This window comes from Nelumbo lutea, chromosome 3 (genome assembly GCF_056320005.1).
Source record: "Nelumbo lutea isolate HS-2025 chromosome 3, American lotus-T2T, whole genome shotgun sequence".
Taxonomy (NCBI): domain Eukaryota; kingdom Viridiplantae; phylum Streptophyta; class Magnoliopsida; order Proteales; family Nelumbonaceae; genus Nelumbo; species Nelumbo lutea.
The window spans coordinates 20,690,224-20,707,641 of NC_142686.1; the positions used below are offsets into that span (position 1 = coordinate 20,690,224).

Here is a 17,418-nt window from a genome sequence, read left to right on the forward strand (position 1 = left end):
TCTCTGGCCTTGAATGCCTGTTGCAATTGTGCAGATTAAACTATCTGATTATTGAATGAAGATTAATCCTGTTTGTAACATTCTATCACATTGATTTTTATCAATATTAATCGGCCCCAACAATTGCTTTTTTTTTCCGCTACGATAGTTGTTTTTGTTGTAAAAAACAAAATTACGCTGGCAAATACCCCTTCAGAGAATTATCGGATCTGCTACCCAAAAGCTGTACATGAGGAAATCTCCCTTATCATTTATTAAGAGATGTTTCTAATATACGGTAGTGATGCTTTGTGGGTAGAAATGTAAGAACAATTTGTGGGTAGTAGATCTGGAGTGATATTTTAGGGTTGAATTGACTACTTGTCTAGTAGTCCCTCGTCAGAAGGCTGGAACTCCTGCTGCCTCTTCAAAACAGTGCCACTTGTCAAAATTTCATGTCGCATCCACAACACATGTCAATCCAAGGGCTTGAGATAAAAACTATAAAGCCTTCTGCCATTGCTTGGGTTTGAATCATCAAAGGAGAGAGCTAATTTGAAGTTTCATTTTGCTTCTTCAGAAGCCAAAAGCAGAAAACAAAAGATGGCTGACAATTCCCAAAACCTCAGTTATCAAGCTGGTGAGGCCAAGGGCCAAGCTCAGGTGAAAGACTGGTCTTCTCATTTTTCTTTTTATGGTGATGTTTTTTATATACAATTGATTAATGATGTTTGCGATTGGTTCCATGGTTCTCGCTTAACAGGTCAAGAAGGATGATCTGATGGATAAGGCATCCAATGCTGCCCAATCCGCCAAGGAGTCATGCCAAGAGGTTTACATCGGCTAACTGATAACTGAGTTAAAGGGGGGAAATTTTTGTTAGATACACATTCTTACTGGACCTACCCAGATGATGATCACTCGGCCCATAACCCAAAAACCGCACAGTGATTTTAACCCAAAGGGCTGGTTGAACATAGGGGTGTCAATGGTGTCAATGGATCTATTTTTGGGTTGGATCCATCCAAATCAAAATCAATTTAGACGGATTGGATGAACCAATAAAACATATTGAATCGGACCAATCAAGACTTAATGGTCCAAAATATTTATTGGATTGGATTGGCCTAGCCCGCCCATAATCAATTAGATTTATATTGGATTGGGTTGGATTGAATCAATATCCAGTCCATTAATAGAAGATAAGAATAGAAGTGTCAATTGACCAGGTTTGGATTGGACCCGATTTAAATTTAAACCAATTTGAACAGATTGAATGGTCCAGATATTGAATTGAACTGGTTCAAAATGGTCCAGAGTATTCATTAGATTGGTTTGGACCTGATTCATCTGTAATGAATTCATATTGGACTGGACCAGATTGGACCAAATCCGATCCAATTAACACCCCTACTTGAAGAGTCGAGATTGATGGATGAGATCAGGTGCATCATAAGTGACTCCGGAGTCCGGACCACATCACCAACATCCCAAAAGAAATTAGGATATGCTACTCATAAGACACTCAACCGTGCATCAAGAACATTGCCTTTGATGGGAGATGTTCCATGCACAGGCATAGTTGTCTTGTGGTACATGTGGGTAGCAGATCCAAGTTCATCATAATCTGGGTTGTCTGGAAAATGAAGTTTAAATAAAAATAAAATAAAGGAAAAAAACTTGTAAAAATGTTATTTTAGAGGCTTTCTACAGCATTGCATCATAATCTGGGTTGTCTGGAAAAACCTTGTAAGTGACAATTCCTGAGGTATTTCACATTGCACTTTGTGCTCTTTTTGGTTATATACTAATATGACAGTGTGTAAGGTGCAATTCCAAACAGCACACTGTAGTTTACAATGATTTTTTATTTGATCTGAGAATTAGCGTTTTAAAACATGTAGGTTGGTGAGCAATTGAAGGCCAAGGCACAGGGAGCTGTAGATGCTGTTAAAGATGCAACTGGTATGAACAAATGAAGGTAGCAATTTTTTGACCACCAATATTCCATATGGTGGTGGGGTTTGCTTTTATTCGCTTTTATCCAATTTTAATTTCCGTCGATGCTCTTCTTGGAGAGCTAGTTATGATTTTGTAAGCCTTCTAAAGCAAAGAAGAATGTTTTCTCATGGATATAAACTTGTAGTTACACTTATATCAAAGTTCTTTACACCGTTTGGATAAGCTTTTACTTTTTGAGCTTCGGGCCATGGGAAACAAAACTTGAGTTTAAGTGTTTTTTTGAGTGTTTGCTAATACTATGTTTGGTTTGAAGGAAAACGTAGGAAAATCCCATGCAAGATTTTTATCATTGATTTTACCTTTCAGCAGTATTTTCAAAACCGGATGATCCGACCAGAAAAACCAGGAATTAGTCACCATTTCACCCTAAAATCATTTTTTTGACAAATAACTGTTGATTTAATTAGTGAACCATTGACTCAAGCAATGGAATCATCAACTCACACAACAGTTTTTGGCTATTATTTTTATTATTTTTATTTTTTTATCAAAACAGTCCATTCATTCAGTCCAAACAGTCAAACCATTTGACCTAAGAATCAGACCCCAAAATGGTTCCTTGTTGGGTCCATATTTAAAAACCTTGTTTTCAATAGTCAACAAAATCTCACATCTACATTCCCTTGCTTGAGTTGTTTCCAGTGGCCATATATGAGGCCTACATAATCATGATTGACAAAGCATTATTTTTGGTATTACATGATACATTTTACAAGGGAATCAGAGGAATTCACATCTGCCACCCACAGAACGCCCTCAAAAGCGTCCATACATCCCAACTGTGTACTAGGAACATCTCTCAATATGCTGAGATGTACACGTGGGACTTTTTCGGAACACGCTCTATGGCACACAAATGTGAACTCAAATCAAAAGTGGGGATGAAACGGGGTGCACGTGAAACCTACGCCTAAAGGATATCGATTAACCATGTCAACTACTACGCACATGTCTTTAGTCTATATTTACAGGAATTCACATCTCCACCGTCGTCTAATTACATCCTCGTAGTGTATTAAAAACATCTCTCAATAATAATATCAGAATTGATGCTGTCATCATTGAGAAATATTCCCACTACACAGCCCAAATGTACTCTAAATGGGTGATGGATTATCAAAAATCTACTAAAGATGGTAATCGTCTAATAGAGAGTACAGGGTTGAGCAACCTATCATACAGACTAAACCCCAATACACCCGAAGCTCTTACACAAATTTTTTCGATCCAAAAGCAAATACAATGAGATGCATATAAGAGAAAACCTAACAACCTAACATATATATATGGGTCAAACTCATAAACAGTAAAAGAGGTTGGTTCAGCCTCAGCATCACTCATACCCCTAGCACAAACCTCAGCGAAATTTCCCTGTCGGGTTCTTTTCCACAAAAGTCGGGCCGGGTCATGGAGCGAGGCATAAACAAGACTTAAACTTCAAAGGCACAATTCAACAATATTTTCCATAATTGCATTTCCATTGCATCCTATCAAAATACATGTGATCAGTTACTTAACAACCATTTCATCCAATTAATTGGAATACCTCTAAAATGTGAACTCAGAGGAAGAAACCCACATCTTATTTCCTCTCTCTAAACCACTCTATCATCATGTAAAAGGCAAACCAAAGTACCAAACAGCTTTTATAAGTATATGGATCAATTGAGATATCCAAGCTTTCAGTTCTTTAAATAATATAATTCCACTAATTCTCCAGGCTTCCCTCCTTTCAAAGCATGCAACACACTCGTAAATTTTCTTTTGTAAGATGTTAGAATTTAGGCTGTGTTTGATTGCATTGCAATTTTATTTGCATTAGTACAAATGCAAGGAAGTGCAAATGTAAAACATGCAAATTCTTATTTAATTTTGTTTTGGATTTTACTTTATTCTATTTGATGTCTTAATTTGCTTCATTTGTATTGCAATCAAACAAAATAAAATAAAATTTGAAACAAAAATAGGTCAGAATTTATACTCAGATCATTTGCACTGCCATGGTTTTGCATGAGTGCAAATTTATTTGCATTGCAACCAAACATAGCCTAAATGATTAACAATATGTATAGTGTAAATACATACAGAATAAGGTTTTTCACTCTACATATTTGTATTTGCACTCCTTCCAAACAGAGCCTTAGGTTTGGTTTGGAAATAGTATAAATAGAAATATGTACACTGCAAGTACATAAAAAAATAATACAAAATACAGGGTTTTGCTCCTACATATTTGTATTTTTACTACTTCCAAACTGAGCCTTAACTTAAACACGTTCATAACAAAACTGACATATTGTAAAGTTTCTGGTATGTCAGTTATTTGGACAAAGCACTCTACACGAAGAATGTATTTTTACTGTATTCAAGTTCTTAAGAAGTGATCAAATTAAGAATAATTTATCAATAAACTTTTAATTGTACTTTCATTCTCGTTTGTTTAGGCTCAGTTTGGAAAGAGTATAAAGGCAAATATGTATAGTACATATATATATAAAATAATACAAAATACAAGAGTTTGCACTCTACTTATTTGTATTTGTACTCCTTCCAAACAGAGCCTTAAAAAAATATGGTCACTTGATTATCCCTAGTATGCCCTTGATGACATGAATCCTATTTCACCATTGTATTCTGTTTAGTGGTATAGCCATTGTTAAATTATGAGCACATAAATCATTTCTTACAATTTCCACCCAAGTCCTTTTCAGTCTGCCCCTAGATCTTTTATCCCCTTCAACTTGTAACATATCACTTTTCTAAAGTGTTGTATATTGTGTTTTTGGCATGAGATCAAACCATCTTAGTCTACTTTTTCTTGTTTTATCATCTATTAGAGTTTCTCCCAAGTTCATTCATAGGACTTTATTCCACATTGTCATTTCTAGTTTTACCACTCATCCATTTGAGAATTCAAAATTCTGCCATATGCAATTTTTGGATATTGGATATGTTACTTCTTTAACTACCCAACTCTGCTTCATATAGGATGGTTGGCCTTAAAATGTACTGTCATTGAAGAAATATAGAACCCCTTTCAATTGGAATCAGCACATGGTACATCATGTCACACCACATAACATGGTTTTGAAAACCAGACCAGACCAGTTGCTTGGGAACCGTCTAGGCAATCAGTTTTGTTTCACCCTAAAATCATTATTGGGCAAAAAACTATTGACTTGGTTAGGGACTCACTGATCTGAGCAGTCAAACCGTCAACCTGGACAACAGTGGCCAACCCTGTCCGTTCAAACTGGGTGATCGGACCATTTGACCCAGGAACTGATGGCCAAAATGGTTCCATGTCTAGTCTGGTTTTTAAAACCTTCCTTCACATAGAATCTCGGTCTTTACATTTAACAAACAGTTCAGAGAAACTTGGTTGGTTCTTAGACAATAAAAAAAAAAAAGATATAAACAAAGTGAATCTAACTAATATGAAAGATCTTAACTGAAGTATCAAAGGGGAAGCAACACTAACTTCATTAAGAGACTCTTGTACCCATATGACATTGTGAAGATATGAGACTCCTCCCATATGAGCATCAACTTCATACTCACTTAGACACAGCTAATTGGCCTTTCTGGGATTGATGCACATATTCCATGCATTGACATACCACCGAGGAAGGAACTTGCTTTACACAGAATCTTGTGGATTTTGAGAATCCCGTTGCCATTTGTGCTGACAAGTGCAATGAAAAGAAGGCTCTAATTGAGTCCAATTAGGATAAAATCTAGCCACATTGAATTCCAATCCAATTATTAACCCTAATCCAAAATTGATAAGATCTAGGGGATCATAAATAGAGGTGCAAGTCAATACCTGATTTGATAGATGAGACTTGAACTTCTGATTTTCTAAATCAATACAAGTCTATTTCATCATCTTTGAAATAAATAATAAAATTAAGGGTAAATCTCTTAAACTATCTATATTGTTCACGAAATTGACAAACTGTACCCTTATTGTTTACTTATTGTCTTAAGCTATCCTTAAGTTTTCTGGCAATTGACACGCCGGTAAACACTAACGGGAAAAATGAAATATTGAATTTGCCCTTCACTATTCATCAAATTTTCAAAATAAAACCCAATTGATGAAAAAATAAACCCAAAATCATATCATGGTGGCAGCGATATTTTCCGACCAAAAGTGGACTCCCTCTACTATGGACTTCATCTCCAGTTCACAGCATCATCAGCACTGAAGTCATGGTTGTCGGATACCATAACCTAGCCTACTCTGTTGTGGACTTCATCTCCAATTCCTGTCTCAATAGACATCTATGGTTGTGGTGGACAATGATGGTAAATTGTCTCAGACGTCGGACACCCGATTGGAGGATGAAACCGATGTTGAGACGACTACACAACCACAAGAACGCAGAGCTAGAAGTGAAAGTGAGACAAGTGATGATCGAGAATTAGATCTGGTTCATTTTCACCAAGATAAAGTGAAAACATGTGCACTCTGAACTAGTTGGCAATAGACCTTCGTACGACCTTCGTCTATTCAAGAATAACAGGCATGGCCATTAAGTCTAGACAAATGATCGAATACGGAGGATGGTTTGGTTCATAGAAGTAGAATATCTGAATCCAAGGTGGTTTCAAGGTTTGGTTCACGAATTCGATTTTGAAGTCTCACTTCACGACGAGGATACCACGTCATGTATAACAGCAATCTATGGTTGTTAGAGTTCCCAGTATTTATGTGACTCTTGCATGAGTTATCTCTTGTAATCTAGTTAGATCAGGATTATCCTCATGGAGTTAATGTATATATCAAACTCTATCTCAAATAAAGTTATCCTTTGATCTCTATCCTAACCGATAGAGTTATCATGTAACTTGTATTTAAACCCCTAATGATCAGTGATAAATCAATCAACCATTCTATTGAATCCATTAGTTTTCACTTGGTATCAGATCCATGGCCGACAACCCATCTTCTTTCTCCCCCCCTTTTCCTTCACCCTTCGACAATCTTGCCAATCTCATTTCCATCAAATTAGACAAACACAATTATTTATTGTGGAAAGCTCAATATTAATCCATGCTTGAAGGTCTCTACTTGTTCGGCTATCTCTATGGCTCAAACAAATGTCTTTCACAGTACACCAATGATACAACAGATATCTTCAGTATCAAAACTGTGAATCTCGCATTCACCTCTTGGCAGATCCAGGAAAAGTTGCTGCTCAACTGGTTGCTTCCGACTTTAACAGAAGGTGCGTTGGCTCAAGTCGTCGGTTGTCGTACTTCACACAAGGCTTGGACAACTCTGACTCGAGTATATAATTCTCCCTCTCAAGCCAAGATCATGCAACTAAAGAATGACCTTCATCACCTCCACAAAGGTTCGAACTCAGGCTCTTCTCAGATGACATAATTCTCTATACCACGGGAGGTTTGGGGCCAGATTACGACCCGTTGGTCACAGCCATTACCACCAAACATGACCCCTTATCTCTCAAGGAACTTCACAGCCTTCTACTTTAGTTCAAACTCAGGCTCAACTGCCAACATTCTGCTATCTCTAACATGCAGCTCTCTACCAATGTAGCAGTCTACAAACTTGACGTTCGATCACCCAACTCCTATCATGGCAGTCGTAGCAACAACCCACCTTCGCGTGGCCGAGGTAAGGGTTGTAACAATGGTACCACCCAGTCTCAACCAAAGGTGACTTGCCAGGTCTGTGGCAAGTTCAGCTACTCTGCTCTTTCCTACTTTCACCATTTTGATCTCAGTTTTCAAGCCTATGGTAATACCTCTTAGTCTAATGATCTTGTTGTTGCTAACACATCTAGTTCCTCTAATGGCAACTGGTACCCAAACATCAGTGCCACAAATCACCTTACAACAAATCTCAGCAGTCTCTCTATTCAGTATGATTACAGTGGCACTAACAAATTAGATGTGGGTAACGAGACTGGTTTGGACATCAAACATATTAGTCATACTTCACTTCACACCCCTTCTCGTATATTGCATTTAAATAATGTTCTTCATGTGCCTGTTATCACAAAAAACCTATTATCCGTTCATCAGGTTTTCCGCGATAATGATATTATTTTTGAGTTTGATGATTATGGTTTTATTGTGAAGGACAAAATTTGGGGGACTCCTCTCCTTTCAGGACTGACTAAGGATGGCCCCTATCAGCTCTCTGTTTCTCCATCTAGTTGCTTGAATAAGGAACTTGTGGCCTTATTGGGGGTACGTACTACTGTTGATGGCTGGCACAGGCATCTTTTGCATCCTCATAAACACGTTGTACAACAAATTCTCCAGTAGCACAACTTACCGATCAACTCCAAGTCCACTTCAATTTTCTACTCTTCTTGTACATGTGGAAAGTCTCATCGCCTACCTCACCCTCCTTCATCAACTAGTGTATCTTCTCCTCTAGATGTTATTTGGATCTGGTCTACATACCATGAGTAGGAGCCAAAGCCGAAGCTGGAGAGGCAACTGAACCTGATGGTGTAGTGGGAGCAGCAGTGTTGGATTGTGTAAAAGAGATGTCTAGGGAATCCGCAGGAGAGTGGGCTGATAGAGAAGGAGAATGGGCCTAATCTTATCTCCTAGTCCTCCAAGAAGCACTCCACCATCTCCAGATCAAGTAGGGAAGCGGAATATAGGTCCCTTGCCATCCTTGCAGCTGAGGTCATTTGGATGCAAATGCTCATTCGTGAAATGGGCCTCTCACCTACATCCTCTTCAGTCATGTGGTGTGACAACATCGTTGCTACTTACCTAGCCTCCAATCCCATTCATCACTCCTGCAGCAAACATGTTGAGCTAGGCTTTCATTTTATTCGGGATAAGGTTCAACGTCACAGATCCGTTTTCTCAACACAATTGATCAGATAGTTGATATCTTCACCAAACCCCTTCATGTTCGGCGCTTCACTACCTTACATGACAAGTTCTCCCTTTCTAATATTTATGTGACTCTTGCATGAGTTATCACTTGTAATCCAGTTAGATCAGGATTATCCTCATAGAGTTGTTGTATATCTCAAACTTTATGTTAGATAGAGCTATCCTTTGATCTCTATCCTAACCGATAGAGTTATCCTGTAACTTTTATTTAAACCCCTGATGATCAGTGATAAATCAATCAACCATTCTATTGAATTCATTAGTTTTCAATACGGCCAACAACGAAGTAGCTATTGGAATCATGGAAGAATACAAACATTTGTAGAGACCCATGAGCCACTTTCTTGTTCAGGTGCTTTGTTTGATTGCTACCACTGGGTTCTACACCATGCCATTTCGTGTGGTGTTGGCCTTGTGGGGTTGTGTGCTTTGATGCCACCCAGGTTCAGGAGTAAGCTGCCCTCTCTAGCACCCTATCCTTCCCCGACCCTCCTTCAGAACCCAAAATGGTGTGTGATTTAATTTCTTATCACAGTACCCTGTATTTTTTTCAAATGGAATCTTTTGCCATTTCACGGTGATACAAAAGAACAACAGCACTCCTTGCATCTCTAAATTACGTTGCTCTGTTTTGTTGTGCAATAGAATCTATTCGATGCTTGATCTCAGGGTGGAGATGATGGCTTCGTTTTTCCTGGTGAGATTGAACCAGATTCGCAGGATAAAGCCAAAACATGTACTTTCTGAACTGGTTGGCAGAAGCCAAATCTTGTAAAGACATTCTTGCTCTGTACTAACTTTGTATTGTAAAGGCATTCTTGCTTTGGTTCCTGCCCTCGCTCCTCGCTAGTCATGGCCGACCTTCAAACTCGAAGGACAAAGGTCCTTGAATCCGTCCGTATAAACGAAAATCAAAGGAGAAAAAAAAGATAAGCACGGAAGATTTTAATTTTCCCAAGGCGTTGGAAATCCAAACCGGTGTTCAGATCTGTTGCAGTGAATGGGTGGGTATTGATCAGTGTTGTGTGATCGTCAAACTTTTGTCGTTCGAAAGTTGTAATGGCGCTGTAGCTTGCAACAACAATACCAATATCACCGCCACCATTGCAACTTCCAACAGCAGTGAACAATGAGGATATTTTAGAAATTTTAAAATAATTATCACTCACGTGATATCACATATGAATGGAATGCGACGGAAAGTTAACAGTAATAAGAGTTTTAGACAATTGTCAAAAAATTAAAGGTACTTTAAGACAATATATAAACAATAAGGGTATAGTTCGTCAATTTTGTGAACAATAGGAATAGTTTAAAAGATCTACCCTAAAATTAATAACTCTCATCTTATACATAGTATGTGTATGTATATGTATACATGCATTCATACAATTTAATTAGACTTTTTTTATTGCGTCGACAGCCCCATGACAATTGACAAACTTCCTGATTCGATCTGGGGGTCCAAGTATAAGAAACCGGAAAAATATACTGCACCACACTGCATAATTCTTAATTCTACTATAACCTTATACAATTCACAAATGACAAACACCCCTACCCTAAAACATCAATATCGCATCAATTTTGAGCTGTAACCTACCCAACTGTACTATAAAACTAAAAATTCTTAGGGTGTACTGAACGGTCATTCTCCCAACCTTTAACATTTTATCTCGTTTGTGGAAGATACAAACAAACAAAGAGAAACTTGTCAAATTCCCCTTGAAATTTGGAACAACAATTGAACGCTGCATTGTAAGAGTTTTTATAACAAAGGGCCACTTGTCAAAAAAAGGCTGAAACTTCTGCTAGATGTTTAAGACAGTGCCACTTGTCATGGTTTGATAGCTATTCATGACACGTGTCCATCAAAGGGCCTGGAAGTACAACCTATAAAGCCTCCTGCCATTTGCTTGGTTTTGCATCGTCGAAGGAAATAGCTAACTTGGTGTCTACCGTTGCCCAGGAATTAAGCCAAAAGGAAGGAGAAAACATAGATGTCTGACGCATCTCAAAACCTCAGCTACCAAGCTGGTGAGGCCACGGGCCAAGCTCAGGTAAGCGTTTGCCTTTTCCTGAAGGATGCATGATGGATGATAATCTTCTCATTTTCTTTAGGATCACATCTGCTATATAGTTGATTAATGATGATAGTGATGGGTTTGATTTTGATGACCCTGTCCCTGCCAAACAGGTCAAGAAGGATGGGTTGATGGACAAAGCAGCCAATGCTGCCCAATCTGCCAAGGAATCATGCCAAGAGGTTATTCTCATAAACTGAATTTGATGGGGGAAAATCCCTAGCTAGACACCTTTCTTAGTTACATATCCCAGTGCATAAGGTGCAACACCAAACAGCACTGCACAAATATGTAGAGTACTGAGGATGTTCGTCTGTATCATTCATGCTTTTTCTCTGGTTTGATGTTGCTAATATCTATCCCTTTTAAATATGTAGGCTGGTGAGCAATTGAACGCCAAGGCACAGGGAGCTGCTGATGCTGTCAAAGATGCAACCGGGATGAACAAATGAAAGCAACACTTATGTGACCATCATTCATTCATGATGTTGGTTTTTGCTGCTTCATTGATCACTTCTCTCTCATTTTAATTTTCCTGGATTCTTTTCTTAGAGAACCAGTCATGACTCTGCTTGCCTTCTTCCAAGAAGAGTTTTCCTTCATGGATGGAGTTAATCTCAAAATTCACAAGCTAAGGCTCGAGTTCAAAAAGATTTTACGCTCTTTGATTTGTTTCCATGATGATAATTTTTTGTCACTTGTAATTGGGTTTCAACTTTCAAACTCAACATCATCAGTTTTTGCAGCCCCTGTAAATGAACCGAACTTGTCATATTAATATAACCTGGACAGAAACATCACCATCCATTTATAATCAGATGGTGAAGCTCTTAAAAAGGGAGAATTCATACTCTGGATCGATCTAGGACGTTATGCATCATAGACCCTTTGACCCCTTCACCCTTCAAAAGCAAATTTCTGTTTTCATAGTTCATGGAGAACCATTTTTTTCTCAGTATTCATTTAATCTTATTAGAATTTAGAATATTATATTAACCTAACAGAATTCAAGGCACGACTCAACAATAGTTTATATGCCTTTTCCATGTTTCCGTAGTCTCCATTTGAAAAGAGTGCAAATACAAATATCTTCAGTGCAAAATGTTGTATGCAATTCACATGTATTATTCTAAACCTTGTATTTGTATTTGCATTTTCCCAAACAGAGCCATAATTCCATTTCTAATGCATCCTATCAAAATCCATGTATGTGAATTACTTGCCAACCATTTCATCCAATCAACCGCAATGACTCTAAAATTTATTTTTTTCATGCTTTCAAGCTATATATATAATAATGCTAGATGAGATATGTGAACTCAGATGAAGAAACCCACCAAACCCACTATAATTTTCTCTCTCCAAACTTCTCTATCCTGAGGTAAAAGCAAACAAAACGAATTTTATAAGCGCATATGGATCAAGTTGAGATATCCGAGCTTTTAGCGCCCATTTGGTTCACGGGAATAGGGGTCTGGAATCTGAATAGGAAGGGGCATTCCGATTCCAGCTGTTTGGTTGGGTGGAATCAGAATCCTATTCTTATTCCTGCTGAAATGGCATTCTCCAATTTGAGGTCCTCCCCTCCTTGGTAATGAAATCCCATTTCAGCTTATTTCAATTCCGATCCTATTTTCTGTCTAAACCGAACAGATTATAAGAATAGATCATTCCAATTCGATTGCAAAGGATTTTGGTTCTGATTCTGACTATAAACCAAACGGTCCCTTAATATCTTTTAAAAAAAATGTTCTCTAAATAATATAAATCCATTGTTTCCTCAGGCTGCTCTCATTTCAAACAAAAGTTAAAACAATTAAGGGGGTATTTGGTATAACGGCATTGCATTGTTGTTGCCTTTTGGGTTAATCATACAAATTTGTGAGAAATATGTATTGCCACATCATATATAAGTGTCATTTCAACTAAAAAATATGTATGAGAAATATCAAATTTAACAGTTTCAAAAGCATTTTAAGTAGAAAATTTTCTTTACAATTGTATTGATCAACTCAAAACACAATGGAAACATGACACCATTATACCAAATACCTCCTTTAAGTGATTAACGACTCATTTGATTCTTAACTGAAATATGTACGTAACAAAATATACGTATTGTGAAGTTTCTAATATGCCAGTTATTTGGACAAGCACTCTATATAAAACTGAAGCATGTATTTTTTTAGTGCACTCAATTTCTTAAGAAATGAAGAATAATTTATCAACTCTGAAGTGTACTTTCATTGTCCTTTGTTTTTAATAAAATTTCTTGTCACTTTATTATCCCAATCATATGTGGTCGCTACATGGATCCTGTTTCGCCAATGTATTCTAGTAAGGTTGCTTTTGGTTGCAATACAAATTTATTTGCACTGGTGCAAAATCATGATAGTATAAATAATTTTAGTGTAAATTATGATTTATTTTTATTTCAAAGTTTACTTTATCTTGTTTGATTGCAACACAAATGAAGTAAATTAAGACCTGAAGCAGAATAAAATACAACCCAAAACAAAATTAAATCAGAACTTGCATTTTTCTTTTTTATTTGCACTCTCATGCATTTATATTAATGCAAATAAAATTACACTGCAACCAAACACAGATTCAGTGTCATAACTATTGTTAAGTTTTGAACATGTAAATCATTTCTTGCGATTTCCATTCAAGTACTTTTCAGTCTGTGCCTGGCCCTTCAAACACTTCGACTTATAATAGATCACTTCTCTAAACAGGTATTGTATATTGTTTTAATGTATAAGACCAAACCATCTCAATCTACTTTTTCTTCTCATTTTATCACTCATTCATTTGAGCATTCAAAATTCTGCCACATACATTTTTTTTTGGATATATTACTTCTTACCCAACTCTACTTCATACAGCATGGCTAGACTTAAAATGTACTGTCATTGAGGAGAAGGAATAGAACCCCTTTCACTTGAAATCAACACATGGTTCATCATGTCAAACCATATAAACCCTCAGTCCTTACATTTAACAGATCAGAGCAAGCAACTTGCTTGGTTCTTTGATAACAGTTAAGCCTCTTCTGAGAAGTATGGACAGAAATAGAACAAACATAAAAATAAACGAAATGAATCTAACTAATACCAAACATCTCAGATTCAGCATGAAAGGGAGTTGCCATTATGTAGCTGGAATTTGAGCACTAACCTCATTATGACGAGAGTCCTGTATGTCACTATGAGAGTATGGTTATGAGACTCCTCACCTGTGAGCATCAACTTCATCTACAGTGTCCGGTCTTCCCCGCTTAGATAAAGCTAATTGGCCATTATGGAATTGATATTCATCATCATCCATGTCTTATCCCAATCAATTACGAATCCCTTCAATCTATTTTATTTAAAGCTATATCCACTGTTGAATTATTGATGCTTAAATCATCTATTCTTCGACTGATGCGCATAAATTAAGTTGCTAGCTCAATAAAAACTACAATTTTCATGATCAAAAGAAGCAGGTAGCATATATAGTGGTTAAATTCAATACTTAATTAATGGGACAAGAAGAAAAGTGCATAATCTTCTTGTTTTTTAGAATCCCGTTGTCATTTATGCTGACAAGTGCAATGAGAAAGGGTTCTAATTGAGTCCCATTAGGATAAAACCTAGTAACCTCGAAACCTAATCTGAATTTGATCAGAATTCGATCACAACCAGGGGGTCATGAATAGGGGTGCAAGTCAATATCCGATCCGAAGAATTTACGTTCAAATTTTAGCAAATGCACAATCCTTACCAAGGATTTAAATTTTTATAAGTATCGGACCGTGTTATCCAATATGTATATGGTCCGATACGTATCATATTGGAAGCCTCCCCATATGCCCTTACAGGGGATCTTTCGGGGTTTAACCCAGTTGATGGGGTAGAAGTAGGGGTGAGCAAAAAAAAAAACTGAAAAATCGAACCAACCAAAACTGAATCAAAAAAATCGGTTAATCGAACCAGTTAGTTCGGTTTCAGTTCAGTGTTCTTAAAAAACTGGGTTTTTTAATCGAAGCTACTAATTTGGTTTCAGTTAACCAATATAAAAAAACTTGCAGTTAACCGAACCGACCAGTATACATATATATATATATATATATATATATTATTTTTTATATTATAAATTAATAAATATGCATTATATATAAATATATATTTATGATATACAATAAATTATTTATTATTTAAAATAAATATATTTATTTATTTATTTATTTATTTATTTATAATTTTTATTATATATTTATATATATTGTAAAAACTTAAAAACCAATTAACCAACTGGATTCAGTTCACTTTCGGTTACCAGTTTTCTAAAAACCAATAATACTGATTTGATTCAAAAAAGAAAAAAAGAAAACCCACGACAACAGCACCCCTAGGTAGAAGGGCCTTACACCGATCCCTCTTAACCAGGTTCATTAAAAAAAAGGGGGAGTGAGGGCTGATAAAGCTTGATACACCCCTACCAAGTACCCTAATCATGAATATGACTTGAACTTCTGATTTTCTGATTCAATCCAAATCTGTCCCATCATTTTTATAAAACATATATAAAAAATTAATCACTTTTGTCATATAGATTAAAAAAAAAAAAACATGCATGCATACGTATACACACATACGCACACACTTACATTTTGATCCCGTTAAATAAGGTTTAATTAAACCTGGATCTTGAATTAAATAAGTTAAATCTCCATCTAATCTGATTATTAATAATTAGATGTAATTTTTAAATTCCAACCCAATCTCCTTATAAAAACACATCATCCAAATCCAAAATAATCGAACCAGAGTCTCGAACCTCTTTTACTCAGTCGAAAGCATCATTAGAATTGACAAACTACCTGATTCAACAGGTTGTTTGGGGCCCAAGCGCAACGAAAATGTCAAATTTCCCTTGAAACTTGGAACTGCATTTGAAGGTTGAATTGTAAGAATTTTTTCTAACAAATCCTTGTCAAAGGACTGAAATTTCTGCTAGATGTTTAAGGCAGTGCCACTTGTCATGGTTTGATTACATATCCATGACGTGTCCATTAAAGGGCCTGGAGATACAACCTATAAAGCCTTCTGCCATTGCTTGGTTTTGCATCGATCGTCGAATGAGATAGCTAATTTGGTGTCTATTGTTGCCCAGGAAGCCAAAAGGAAGGAGAAAACAAAGATGTCTGACGCATCTCAAAACCTTAGCTACCAAGCTGGTGAGGCCAAGGGCCAAGCTCAGGTCAGCAAGCCCCACCTTGCCTATTTCCTGAATGATGCATGATAGATGATGTTGTCATCTTTTTAGGGTGATTTCTTCTATTTCTATATAATCGATTGATGATGTTAGTGATTGGTTTGATGATCCTTGCCAAACAGGTCCAGAAGGATGGATTGATGGACAAAGCAGCCAATGCTGCCCAATCTGCCAAGGAATCATGCCAAGAGGTTATTCTCATTATTGAATTTACTGGGGGAAATCCCTGGACACCCTTCTTATTGGACCACTCAATTGATGACCACCCATAAGGCCATAAAGCCCATAACCCAGAAACAGCATTGCTTGGGTGAACAGTCTAGATTGATGGGATGGGAGGAGGCTGAGGTGCTTCTAACTGGCAACCGAAAAATCCTGAGCTCTACGATGTTGCACCTTGTGCTCTTCTTCGTTACAAAATATTGCACAAGGTGCAATACCAAACAGTACTGCACAAATATGTAGAGTGCAGCTTACAGGTTACAGCCTAACACTAGGTGTATTGCTGTATTACTGTACTGTGTACAATCAACAGCAAGGATGTATCATTCAAGTTTTTTTTTTTCTTTAGTTTGATTTTGCTAAGAATTAGCGTTTTTAAACATGTAGGCTGGTGAGCAATTGAAGGCCAAGGCACAGGGAGCTGTGGATGCTGTTAAAGATGCAACTGGGATGAACAAATGAAAGTTAACACTTTCGTAACCCCGTCCATGAAATTTTTTTGCTGCTTCATTCACTTTTTCCTCATTTTAATTTTCCCGGATTCTCTTAGAGAATCAGTCATTGACATTGTAAGCCTTCTTCCAGGAAGAGCTTTCTCTCATTGATGTAGTTGTCTCAAAATTCACAAATATCAAGTTCAAATAAATTTTACGCTCTGACTTGTTTCCACTTTCCATGATTAATTTGTTGCCAGTTGCCAATTGCCATTGAGTTTCTTAAACTCAACGTCGTCAGCTTTTACAGCCCCTGTAAATGAACAGAACCTGTCGTGTAACCTGGACAGGTAAACATCACCATTCATTTATGAACAGATGGTGAAGCTCTTAAATTTACAGGTACAATCTAGCAGAAAGAAAGAATTCATACCCTGAATCTAGCATGTTATGCATCGAACACACAATCAAATTAATGAATTATATTGGACTCTTTTGACCTCTTCAACCTTTGAAAGCAA

At 36.9% G+C, this 17,418-nt stretch overlaps 1 protein-coding gene across 1 annotated transcript; it reads left to right on the top strand.

Moving 5' to 3' along the window:
- The first annotated feature begins 498 nt into the window (after positions 1 to 498).
- On the top strand, positions 499 to 2,163 carry LOC148863452 (stress-induced protein KIN2-like). The gene is made up of 3 exons (XM_088979572.1): positions 499 to 642; positions 743 to 811; positions 1,884 to 2,163. The coding sequence occupies exons 1-3, from the start codon at positions 583 to 585 to the stop codon at positions 1,956 to 1,958; spliced, it is 204 nt and encodes a 67-aa protein (XP_088835698.1). The 5' UTR covers positions 499 to 582; the 3' UTR covers positions 1,959 to 2,163.
- The last annotated feature ends 15,255 nt before the right edge of the window (positions 2,164 to 17,418 follow it).